This window comes from Lutjanus erythropterus, chromosome 16, assembly GCF_056507025.1.
Source record: "Lutjanus erythropterus isolate fLutEry1 chromosome 16, fLutEry1.hap2, whole genome shotgun sequence".
Lineage (NCBI taxonomy): Eukaryota > Metazoa > Chordata > Actinopteri > Lutjaniformes > Lutjanidae > Lutjanus > Lutjanus erythropterus.
The window spans coordinates 15014196-15027066 of record NC_139332.1 but is presented as its reverse complement, the minus strand read 5'-3'; the positions used below and the strand labels follow the sequence as shown (position 1 = coordinate 15027066).

The following is a 12871-nucleotide window of genomic DNA, read 5'->3' as shown; positions in this document are numbered from 1 at the left end:
TTGTACTAGTGAAGGCCCTGAGTATGGGGATAAATGTTGGTGTCCTACCTGGAATATCTGGTATTTAGAGTAACGTTTTGTGGTCATGGGTCACAGGGGCCATGGTTAGTATCACATCCTAGACTAAACCCAGTCTGTTTAGTCTGTGTCACTGTAGGGAAAGAAATAAGATAGCACAGTGACATAGTGTGTCATTTTCACACCAGATTCCCCATGGTGGTGTGCAGAGAGAAACCCTGTGAGCTGGTGAGACTGCAATGGGGTGATAAGTGATGATATGAGAGAGGTCTCACTTCTCCAAAAGACTGCTGGCTCAAATCCTGGACAAGGTATTTGATTCACTGCTGAGACGAAAACATTGTATTGCTAGCTCAGCTGTGGAGGGATTAGCAGCTAACATGGGGGAAGCAGGGGATGAGTGAATGAACATTTGGAGTGATACTCCACAGGGTAGTGATTTGATGGTTATCGGTGTGGCTGAATGCCAAAAGTATTTTCATGGAATTATTATCTGTATTAATTGGTAACCATCCAAGTGTGTGGGTGTGTTTACTGTATGTCTGCTTCATAACCTAGCAAAGGAAGTGGAGGGTAAATAATTCACCTGTCGTTAATTATGTGCAACATGGTGCAGAAAGAGTCTGTAGTAAAGCTACTCTGACACAATCATTACACACTGTGGCATACTCACCAAGTTAATTGCTGATATCTTGGAATATATATATATATATATATATATATATATATATATATATATATATATATATATATATATATATATATATATATATACATATACATATATATGTATATATATATATATATATATATATATATATATATATATATACATATATATATATATATGTATATATATATGTGTGTGTGTGTGTGTGTGTGTGTGTGTGTGTGTGTGTGTTAAAAAATGGTCCAACAGGTGAAGAAAGCATTCAGACGATCACACAGGTTTTCAGCAATGTCAGCAAAACTATTTTGAAGGTGTTGAGTGGTAAACAATTGCTACTGCAACTTCCTTGGAAACTTCCATCACAGTTTATATATTGACTTTTTGATTGACATTGCTGTCAACATTACTGATGGACTCACTTTTTACCACCAAGTTAAGTGATTAAGGGTGGTTTTTACACCAGCCTTGTTAAGTCCGGTTGAACTGAACCCTGCAGCGTTTACTCGCGTGGTGCAGTTTGTTTGGATTGGTGTGAATGCTGGACTGAACTCTGCTGCAAACCAAAGAGCCGCTCTGTTTTTGTATGCTAGCAAAATAAGCTAGCTACTTTTTACATTCAAGCCACACGCTGTTTTGTAAAGCACTTGCTTGCTTCTTAGAAAATATGTTCTGAAAAAGTAGACCTACATAAAACAACAACAGTGTGTTGCTATAATCAAATGTGTTTAAATGAAAAAAGTGGCTTTAACAGAAACAGATATATCTGGTTTTTAGAAAATGGTGTTTGTCATTTGCCCTATGATAGGAAGGCCTAATGGCTTATCCATCTGGTTTTTTACTGCTATCAGCAGTGGTCACAGATGTGTGCTCTATGCTTTGATTTAGCATATCAGTACTATATTATATTTTAGACAATGTCAGACAGGCTAATTTGAGCCTTTAATTGTAGCAGAGGAACAGAGAAAATGTAAATCTTTGCTTCCCTGTCATGGCTGATTCAACTTGATTCAGGCAATTTGTGTGAAAACATGGTGTGACGGATCGAATTTATGTCTGCTGTCACAAGGTGATGTACAGGGAGCGACCCAATGACTCACCTCATTAGAGATTTTATTGGATAAAAATTTGATTGGGCCAATGGGAGGTGCAAAACGAAAGCTCCTTATGAACTCCTTTTTCTGTTCATTTCACGGCTGTTAGCATTTGATTCAGATTTGTGCCGGTGTGTGTGCACCAGGCATAACATTGTTCCGCAAAGTGTGAAATGGGAAATTTGTGAATATTTAATGGCGTTGTGACTGTATCTGGTCAATTTGTTTCTGATACACTGTACTCTCATGGTCAGTGTGACACTGAAAGGAAACAAATCTGTGTCAGGGTGAGCGTTTTACAGAAGATTTGGATGTTAATTCAAGTCCGTCAGCCAAGACACCAGTGTCGGTGCCCGTTGTCATTCAGTATTTCAGCTCTTTCTTCTGCCACACTCTGGCACGTACATTCAGTGCAGCATATGTGTGTTTGCACTATGCTGGGTTTCTCTGTGTGTGATTTTGTGTGTGATCCATTTGGCTCTCAGTCGTCCCACAGCCTGGCACTCTGTCTGTGTGTGTGCGTGTGTGTGTTTGTATGTGTATGGCTGAGTAACTAGCCTTCTGTTTTCTCGCCTTAAGAGACCTCCATGATCAGAGAGATACATTAGACACTCACAAATACACACACACACACACACACAAACACAATACCAGGCCAAACACAATGGCAGCAGGCTCTGGGCCGACACATCATAACCTGGAAAGTTTCCATGGTTGCCTCGACAGGAAGTGCATTACAGCTCCTGCCTGTCCCTGTGCACTGCCGGTGTGATTGCTCATTTTGAATTTCCTTTTAATTCTTGATATTTTTCACTCATTGCACATCATCCTTCTGTACAGTATATAACATTTACTGAATTCTATTGTTGAAGTTATAATATATAACATTTCTGCATTAAAATGTCTAAAAATGCTTAACTTGTTACAAGTTGTGTACTTAGATTTCCCCAAATATTTCCAAAAATGCTCAAATGAAGAGAAATCCATAATTTATTAAAGGTAATTGTGCCTGTCCTGCTAGGCATTGCTTGCTAGTTGCTATAACTTCTGAGAAAACACAGGATACGTCAGGAAGTCAGTGACTCTATGAACATGATCTTTCCCTGAGTCAAGTCAGATAGATTTTCATAGGCTATGGTGGTTCTTTAACAGTTAAATAAACAACTCCCATGATCCCATAGTACTTCACATCATCATCAAACTGTCTTTTGTCATTGTTTTAATGTGAGAATGATCCCTAGTGGCAGAATTTACATATTGTCTGTTTAAGATTTTGTTACCAATTGACCCTTTGCTAAGCCACGCCCTCCTTAGTTACTGTTGCTAAATTTTCCATTCTTGCACTGCATTTATGCAGTTTACAGTGATAACGGTGGCAAATATAACTTCAAAATTGGGGGTTATTGTTGAAACACGATGTCTTTGAATCGTTCGAGACGTATACAAAAGCAGCTTCCCATTTCTAGCTGATGACAGTGAATTTTGTCGGCTAAAATAACGACTCAAAAGCAGATTTTGTAAGTGTAACTAGCTAGCTGATGCAAGATACTGCTAACTCCTTGACTTGGCCGAAAAGTCAGTTTTAAAATAAGAACACTAGAGCTAGCTCACATATAAAAAAAATTGGTCAGATGGTGAAATACAGCAGGTGTATCTACTCGATGGATGCCAGAAATGCACTCATTAATGTGGGGAAAGGAAGCGCAGGGACTCGATTAGTGCAGCAGACTTTGGAGACAGGTCACACAGCCAGACGAGCCGGACCACGACCGCAGAAGATATCTGGGATAAGAGCTAAGCCAACTGGGCTTAGACCTGAGGCAGCGAGCCAGAGGGAGAGATGCATTGTTGTCAACCCACTTTGATTCTGCATCAGCCCACATCCTCTTCCTCAGACCCCCACAGAACAGATGCAGTGGTATCTAACAAGTTTGGCTGGAGGTAAAGTTACTGCTCCTCATGAGCTAGTCTTAGTTAGCTGGACATTCTAGTGTTTGCAGCTTACATTAGAGCAGATGAAGACAGAGTTTAATCCATTCACCACATGTGTGCTCTTGTGTTTTACGTTTTTGAGAGACTACAGAAGAGACGTCACCGTCCAGACTCATGAAACGCAGAATATCGCTCTTCTTTTCTCCTGGGAGAATTTTGCCAATCACAGGTTGGCAAGATAGTTTATTGTTGAGTCTCATTCCCAAAACATTAATATTTCACAAGCTTTGAATGGAACTCAACAATCAGCTTTCTCTAGAATCACTTACAGCACCTTTAATAGTCAATCAGATAAGCTGCAGATTATTTTGAATTTAAATGCCATTTAAATGACATTTGACTGCAGTGAAATGACAGCAGTACAATGCTGATAAACACTTTGTTTTCTGTTAATTTAGCCTATGATTCAGCTCAGTTCAAACCCTTCTGTCCCATGTGGGAAATTTGGCTGGCAGCAGCCAAATCACTTGGCAAAAACACATGAAAACAGACTCATCCAATAGCAAACACAAAAAAGATCTGCTAGAAAAAATAACACGCAACAGTAAAAGTGTTGACAATAAGTAAAAACCAATCATGGAAAACCAATGAAAAAGAAGTTAAAAAGATAAGAGATCTTATTGATGCCTTTTTGTTTATTAGCATTACACAACTTGTCTTTATATTGTTGTTTTCTGCCAAGACACTCAGATCGTCAGTATATTTTCACCACCTACTCTTCAGCTAAATTGTAGGTTAAATTAACTGAGCATCAGTGTCTGTGTGGTCTGCATACGAGATAGGGATAGGGATAGGGAACTTTAAAGAGACCATTAATGGATCGCTCAGCCATATCTCATTACAAGGTTTTGGCATTTGTGTTTATAGGAGAGATCACATTTCTATTCTTTGCATCAGCTTACAGTGACAGCAGACAGCTATGCTTGGTCGAATCATACTGAAGTTCATGTTTTGTGGTTTTTGTAGACTGTAGAATTTTCTCTTTCTTTATTATCAAGAGTTACATGAGAGGATCGATACCGCTTTCATATTTTTTGATGTGATGTGATTTTCTGATGATTTTATGCGCATAACTACACTGCAAAAACATGGGTGACTAACACTCAATACTGTGCCTGAACACACCCTGTGTAGATGTATGTTGCACTGCTCTGCTCGCGTTCATGCTACACCTCTTGTGTAGATAGGTAACACTCGTACAAATTAGGAGGTCAGATCTTACATGGCAGGGGTCGGTGTGTGGTGGAGACGGGTGGTGTCAGGGTGCGATTGGAGGAGGGGCTGATAGCCACCAGGCTGAGTCCAGGGGGTCCATTTGCTGACGGGAGGAGATATAAATGAGCTCTGAGATGAGACGTTAAGAGAGCACAGACACATATGGCAGGGGAGCTGTCTGGCACCGAGATGAAGATAGATGGGCTCCAGCTGTACCTTTAGGTCCAGCAGAATGGTGTGCAGAGACAGGTACATGATAGCATCTTCAACTGCACATGTTAGAGATGGACAGAATCTTTTTTGGAAGTTCAAACATCATTCATATCCAGCATACATAACAAATTTAAAACGTACAGACTGTCTTTTTTCATTGACTTAATATTGACAAAGCTGCTCTATGCCCCACTTAAAGTAAAATATTTAAATTTTTCTGTGGTTTGACTTATAAGCGATGGAGTTGACAAGATAAGAAGAACTGAGAAGTGCTCTGCTTCAAAGCATAAAGCACACAAAGTAGCAGCAAAAGCGCTTCTTAAAATTGGGAAATTGCTCAGTGTTTTGTTTTCAACATTTTCCTCAACTGCCTTGCTGCCTAAATAAAGATAAATGGGAAATATAACACATTCTCATACCTGCCATAAATGGTAAAATAAGCTGTTGAAAAAACGGTGTGAACTCAAGGGCCATGTGTTTTTTGTTTCACACTGTCTGTCTTATCAGGAGGTTAGAAGCTCCACAACAAGCAACTACGTTCTGTTGAGTTGAGATCTTGTCAACTGCAACATAGTCGGTAATTTGTCAGCACATTAAAAAAGAAGACCATTTCAGAAATAATTTATAGTATTTAGAGTTAAGTGTGTTTAGTGTGTGCCCACAAATCAATGTGTTTTTCATTGGTCAATCTGTACAAAAATAGAAATGTAAAAATTAAAAGACAACCATATGTGCTTGTAGGTGGACTGAGTGATTATTGGCTCAGATATTCAGCCTTTTTATAATTATTGGAAAAGTATTTTTTCTTAATCTTCTTGTGGATAAAATAAATTAATTGAAAAGTATGCTACTTTGGCTCTGATGCAGCTGCCTCTCTCTGGCTTTAGTCCACTGCCAAGGCTATTTTATATACTGCTGGTTGGTGGGGATGGAAAGATGCTCTCATCTTCTGTTTTGATACTATTGTGATACTCAGGTGACGATTCGATATGTGTTATGATTCTTAAATATTGCAATTCTACACCTATAGTGATTCAATATTACAATTTATTGTGATTTTTCGCTTTTTTTTAACACTAAACCATGTGAAAAAGTGGAACTGTACACTTCATCAGTTCGTCTTTCTGAGTTTTATTTCAGCACCATCTTTGCCATATTGTATATAAAAGTGGTAGATAAAATAAGTTTTGAAGTAAACTGATATGTTTAGCTGGTTCTGCTCATACAGCTAGAGCCACAACAGTAATAAATAAAATAGAAAATATAAATATAGATATATGCGATGTCCTCTCCTGGCACTCAGTGTTTCTACCAAATGGTGGCTGTATTTTTATACCCACTGGGAATTTTGAGGTTGAGTTTTGACCCTTTGAGGTTGCTGTAGCTGGTCGGTGTTGAGTGTTAGCAGATTGAGTTATCAATATGAAGTCAGCAGCTTTTAGCTTGTTTCCACAGATAAATGGAAATATATCTCTCTGAAAGTATGAGCACACATGCCATTTTCTTTTAAGCACATGATGTAAAATTGATCAGTTTATTAAGATAATATTAACACATCGGCAATTTCTGTTACCGTGTAAATGGTAATTCCCATTATGTGTTGAGTGAACAGACTAAAAATTGATTCAGCACATAAATAAACTATTCAGGAATTGTAATTAAAAAAGAATGACAGTACTTAAGAGAATATATTTTTTTCATCCCATCTCTTCACTTAAACTATAATAATACATCATAATTGTTCATAGTGGTTATAGTAGTAGTACAGTCTGTAAAGTGACCAACTAGAGTTATAAAATAAATCTAGCCTATTTGAGTAAAAACTACAATATTTGCCCCCAAATTGTCATGCAGTGGAAGCATAAAGTAGCAGAGAATGGTTATTCAAAATTTTGACACTAATATTTGATTTTGTCCTGCGAATTTATATTGGTTCTAAACATTGATTAGCTAATTCCTTGATTACTCATAATTGCTATCAGTATGGGCTCTGAAAAAACATGTTGGTTGATCCCCAGACAGAGCCAGGTGAGCTGTTTCTTTCCAGTCCTTATGCCATCCTAAGCTAACCTAGCTTCATTGTACATTGTAAGTAAGCAATTTAGCGTATTTCACATACTGTTGACTTATATAAATACCTGCATGTCAGACTTACAAATAAATAGTAAAAGTTTAACTGTGAATATGAAACCAGCATCATTACCTATGCCACTTGTCCATTGGTCTTATATAAAGTATACTATATACAGTACACTAAAGTTCACCCTTTTTCTCTTTGGAGTATGTCTTCAGACACACACACACACACACACGCACACACACACACACACACACTATGAGGATCTCATCATTAAGAGGAAAGGAGGACTGGATGTATGTCTCAGTCATTGTCACTATCAGTGTCATGTTCTTCTCCTTCTCTGGCTCTCACTCCATTATTTCTCACAGATCAGGCCCCGGCTTCCTGCAGTGTTTTTCTCTGTGTCCATTCATTATGAAGCATCCTCTCCTCCCACGTTTCTCTCCCTGTCCTCTGTCTTCCCTCACTCGTTCTTCTCTGTCCTCGTGGCTCTGCGAACGCAGTTATTCTGTTTATCTCCCTTCTCTCAGCAGCCTTCTCCATCCCTCCCCTATCCTCATTTTCTACTGCTCTGCTCGCTGTGTGTTCAAAGTGTACAGAGGCTCCCCCAGAGAGCTGGAGAGAAGTATGCATGGGCTGGAATAGAAAAGAGAGGGCGAACGGGGAAAATAAAAAGAGAAGGGAACTAAATAAGAGCATATAGGCTCACCTGAATTTTAGATTTCTAGCTCTGGACTCCCCTCACTCCCTCTTTCTTTCCCCTCAGTACCCTTTTCCACTCATGTCACTGCAGCAGCCCTGTACAAAGCATGCAGTGTTTCACCTCCTCCTAGTTGGCCATTATTATGAGTTTCATTACAAAATGCCAACACTTGCCCTTTGCTACATCAGCTCATCGTTCCTCAATAGCACCTACTTTGGTTATTGTGGTAATGCTAAATACCCCCCCCCCCCCGAAAAGCGCCGGTCAGCAGCATTTTTTGGACCGTAAGCATCGTGGGTTGTGGTGGTATGATAAGGCAAAGCAATGACGCTGATTTACTGAGACAGGACAGGGCATTTACATTTGAGTCTTCAATTCCAAAGACGTATTAAGGGCAAAGTCACTGTACTGTATACTGTACTATATGTATTATTAATGATTTCCAGTCATGGCAGTGTTGTGTAAAGAAATTGTGCAGCATTCCCTGTGATCAATGGTGGAGATGAAAGACTGGGTTTTAGTCACGTTTAAGTTTAGCTGTAGAGGTGGTAGTGCCGGGAGGTCGGTCGGTCGGTCGGTCAGTCGGTCCACTAGTTCGGTTCTGAAATATCTCAACAGCTATTGAATGGATTGATATGACATTTACAAACATTCTTGGTGCCCAGATGTTGAATGCCACTGATTTTGGTGACCCTCTGCGGTTTTGCGTGAACTGTCTCTGCCTTTTTCATGACAGTTACAATGACATGAAATAGTTGGGTGACCACAGGTGTTACCAGTGATACTGTTCCATTTAGTGGAGCTGAGCCTTTTCAATAAACCAACACACACACTAGCAGTACACTGATTCTGTTGGAATAGAACCTTGATTAGTTATCATTGGTAACATCTGTGTTTACACCTCTATTTCATGTCAAAATGGTTGCTGTGAAAAAGGTCTATAGCCATGAAATTTGTTACTCACATTCATTATCTTGTCAGGGTGAATTGTAATTGTAACTTCATCCAGGCAAAAAATTAATTTGTCTAGTACCTTTTGGTTTATGACAAAACACCTGCAAAACTAATGAGATTCCCATCAGCCCCAGCTGCACTCATGCTAATGAATATTAGCAAATATTTGCATGCTCTGCACACTACACCAGCCATTCCCAAACTTAAGAATGCCACAGCCCAATTTGAAATCTGAAAATCTTCTGTGGCCCACCCAAACCTTTAATCACAACTCTGATCAATACATGAAACTAATCATACTAATGACACAATATAAGACATATAAGAGAGTAGGGGAATGACATGGAGGAAAGGGTCGTAGGTTTGGAGTCGAAGCCATGGCTGCTGCAAAGGACTCACAGCTTCCGTACATGGGGCGAACACTCCACCAACTGAGCTACCAGGCGACTGTTTTCAAGGTACTTATATGGATTCTGAGACAACAAAAGACTGCGTTGCTGTACTTTCTGTCTAACAAAGAAAATAGCAGGGGTCGTAATGATGAACCAAGTGAGAGAGCAGGTGTAAGGAGAAAGAGAAATATTGAAGAAGATGAAGAATATGAAGAAAGAGAAATATTAAAAAGGAGTATAAACGCACGGTGTTGGCCACAGTGCATCTACATATTTAATGTGCCCTCAGGCTGTCGGTTTAGCCTCAGTATAATCACTCTAAAGTTAGGAGAGAGAAAAGGAGAGGAGAGAAGGAAAGGATGCTGAATGTTAGTAGTCCTTTTTTCACAGAAGACATTTTCTCTTGTCAAAAATAATGTCTGAGTTCCATTTAGCTTCTTCAGTTTAAGGGTCCTGGTATTGTGTATGCTGGCTCACTGTGACACTGTCATGGCTTGCTTGCAAAAAAAACCAAAAAAACATTGTTACAGTTCCCATGAAATCAAATTTGATATTTAAGTGTTTTTATCACATATGTATTGTGCCATACATCACCTGTTTGCTAGTATCTGAGAAAAAAGTCATTTTGTAGGTATTTTCAGATAAAATACTTTCTCACGTTTGACACTGCCTGAGCATAGAAGAATACATCCATTCACTGGAGCAGACTGGAGTGTTCCTGGAGAATGGGACTCACTGTACAAAAGCACAACTTTATAACTTTATTCACTGATTTTGTTGAAACTGGATTGTATTTTATGGAGAAAATATTTTCTGGTTTCCCATCTGATGTCCTCTGGCTGCTCTGCTTCAAATTCCATTCTCTCTCAAACTGGCCTCTGATAGTTTCAGAGGTTTTGTCTCTGATCTGGCCATATTCATTGGCAGGTCTCAGTCCGAGAAGATCAGCTAATAGGACCACACTCCTTCCTGCATCCATAGACCGCTTTAGCTACATGGTGGGGGACTTAATGCACAGTGCTGTAAGCCACACCAATCAATGTCTGCAACAAGTCACTCCCTAACTGCCTGTTTTAAAGGAAATGTGTGAAGTAAATGTGCAAGCAATAAAGACTTCATAGGAACTTTAATGTTATTAAAACACTTGTGCTCTTAAATGACATAAAACACCTTTAGAGAATCTTACCTCTGCAGCCAAAGAGTGGTGTGTGCATCAGTTAGATATTACAAAGTTTATCAAAGTACAACGAGAGTGTACGCACACACACACACACACTGGTATCCTCCAAGGATTCAACCAACCAGCAATGACTTGAGCTGCAGAGTTTATCATCTGTCACTGTTTAAGGTCAGACGCAGAATGAGATTCCAAAAAAACACACGAGACAAATACCAGCTGACAGGGTCACCCCTCTACAGCAGGCCAGCCTTGACATTTGTGTGTGTGTTTGTGTGTGTGTGTGACTGGAGATATTTCTTAACTCACTTGAACAGTCTGCTGCCATCTGCACTGTCCTCATCCGCTGACCTTTGTGTTCTTTGTTTTCTCAGTTTGCAAAACTGTTGGAGATCAGGAAGACTTCTCAGAGCTTTTCATTTTTTTATTTGTCTTTTATGGGCCAGGAAGTCATTTCTGCTGCCTCTGCAATAAGTGGGAATTTAATTGAAAACCAAACTGTGGTTGAAATTTAAACTCTGCGTCCTTCAGCCTGGGGGAGCTGCTGCAGCTGTAAGACAAGCTATTATTCTGTATTTCATCAGACCCGCGGCGTCCTTTTCTTCAAGCTGTTCTGTCCCTCCCACCTTCAACCTCTTCTCTCTACTTCCGCCCTCACCTTACTGTCTTTTTTGTTTTAGTCGTCTTACTTCTTTCATCTTCCTTCCTCAGCTCTGCTCCAACTTTCCGGCCCTCCAGTCCAGCGGGACCATGATGCTCAGCAGCTCCGTGGAGGTGCCCAGCCCAGGCGGGATGAGCGGCCTAAGTGGGCTGAGTGCAGCAGCCCGGAACGTGGTGCGCTCCTCCAGCATCTCAGGGGCCATGTACAGCCTGGAGAAGAGTCCTGGCAGCGGGGGCCCGGACTCCACATCGCTGGCTGGCAACAAGAAGCGGCGTTCCAGTCTGGGTGCCAAGATGGTAGCCATCGTGGGATTGTCACAGTGGAGCAAGAGCACACAGCAGCTCAACCAGCAAGGTCAGTTTACAGATTGCTTCTGTTTGATGTAAACTTTTTAAGAGTAAAGGGAAAGTTTGGTCTTTTGTGTGTCTTCTTTTTTAAACAGATGGATTCAAAAGGCCATCTGGTACTTCGCTCCTTTGTCATGACCCCACCCCTTTTTGTGACAGTCACTCTAATTTGTCAGTCTATACAAATTTTCTTTCTTTTCCAGTTTAAACGCATAAAATTAGAAAAAAGTATCAGTTTAGCTATTATGAACCGAACTCCATTCTTAAAGCAGATGTTTTATGGTTAGGACATATTTTTTCTCAGTAAAAACCTGAGTTTTTTCATCACCAAGACTCTTTTCTGATTCACTTTGATCTACAGACACAGTCAGCACACACAGATTTTACTCAGTAACATCATTAACTAACCTGTGATGAAGTTTGCCACAGGCACACATGACCTGGCAGCTTTTATAATACTTGTTTTCATCCAAAGTCTGGTTGACTTTGAGGTAACAAAATTTGGTTTATATAATGGTGGTTTCCTGCCTGATGGCAAAGTGAAACAGTGAAAATATTCTAAATATAGTATAGATTTAAATTGATATTTATTTTTTAGGTGAACTTTTTTAAGTGGCTAAAATATCTTTTGTTGCTGATGCTGTCCACAGCAGTTCATTGCCTAACTTCTGTGCTGGTGCTCCTCTCTGCTTTTCCTTATTGGGGCGGGCTGACTGGCCTCATTTCGTTCATCAAATTCTCTCAAGATATTTTTTCGTTTGAGTCATTTTTTTTTTCATCATTCACACAATTTCAGCTATTTCAGTGCGACTTTTGTCCCTTTCCACTTCCTTTCTTCCCTATTTTCATTCTTCTAATTATCAGCTTCCACAGTTTTCCCCTCCTTTGTCCTTTCCCCCTTTCTGTTCTATGTTTATTCATTCTTTTGTCTGTTTTCCAAAGTGTGGGGATATCAGTCTTTGTTTCTGCAAATCATTATCTTTTCCAAAAGAAGACTGAACTATTAATAGGTGGGTCAAAATATTGCTAGTTGCCTTTAAAATGATTAAATGTTTCCTGCTGCAGTTAAACAGTTAAACCGCTGCTGACACCGGTCGAACAGGACAGTGATTGTTTTAGACTCTGCACAATAACATTAGAATAATCCACTCCAAAGGGTATTTGGTGGTGCACTGCCTCAGTCATAATACCTATAATATCTTATTCAACAAGCTCTCACTGGCTTTACCTTTTGTGGTATTATCATTGTAATGAGCCCTTTTTCAAAGCCTTCCACGTTATTGTGAGCATCATTGTGCGCTGAACTCTGAAGTGGGTTTTCAGTGGTGGCAGCTCATATGCATGGCGGCTGTATGATA

At 39.8% G+C, this 12871-nt stretch overlaps 1 protein-coding gene across 1 annotated transcript in view; it reads left to right on the top strand.

Moving 5' to 3' along the window:
• The window catches only part of rims3 (regulating synaptic membrane exocytosis 3), a 48305-nt gene that overhangs the window by 7667 nt on the left and 27767 nt on the right, over positions 1–12871 (top strand). The window contains exon 2 of the mRNA XM_084739010.1: positions 11217–11520. Within this exon, the coding sequence (XP_084595136.1) occupies positions 11256–11520 (265 nt within the window). The 5' untranslated portion in view covers positions 11217–11255. The remainder of the gene's footprint in view (positions 1–11216; positions 11521–12871) is intronic.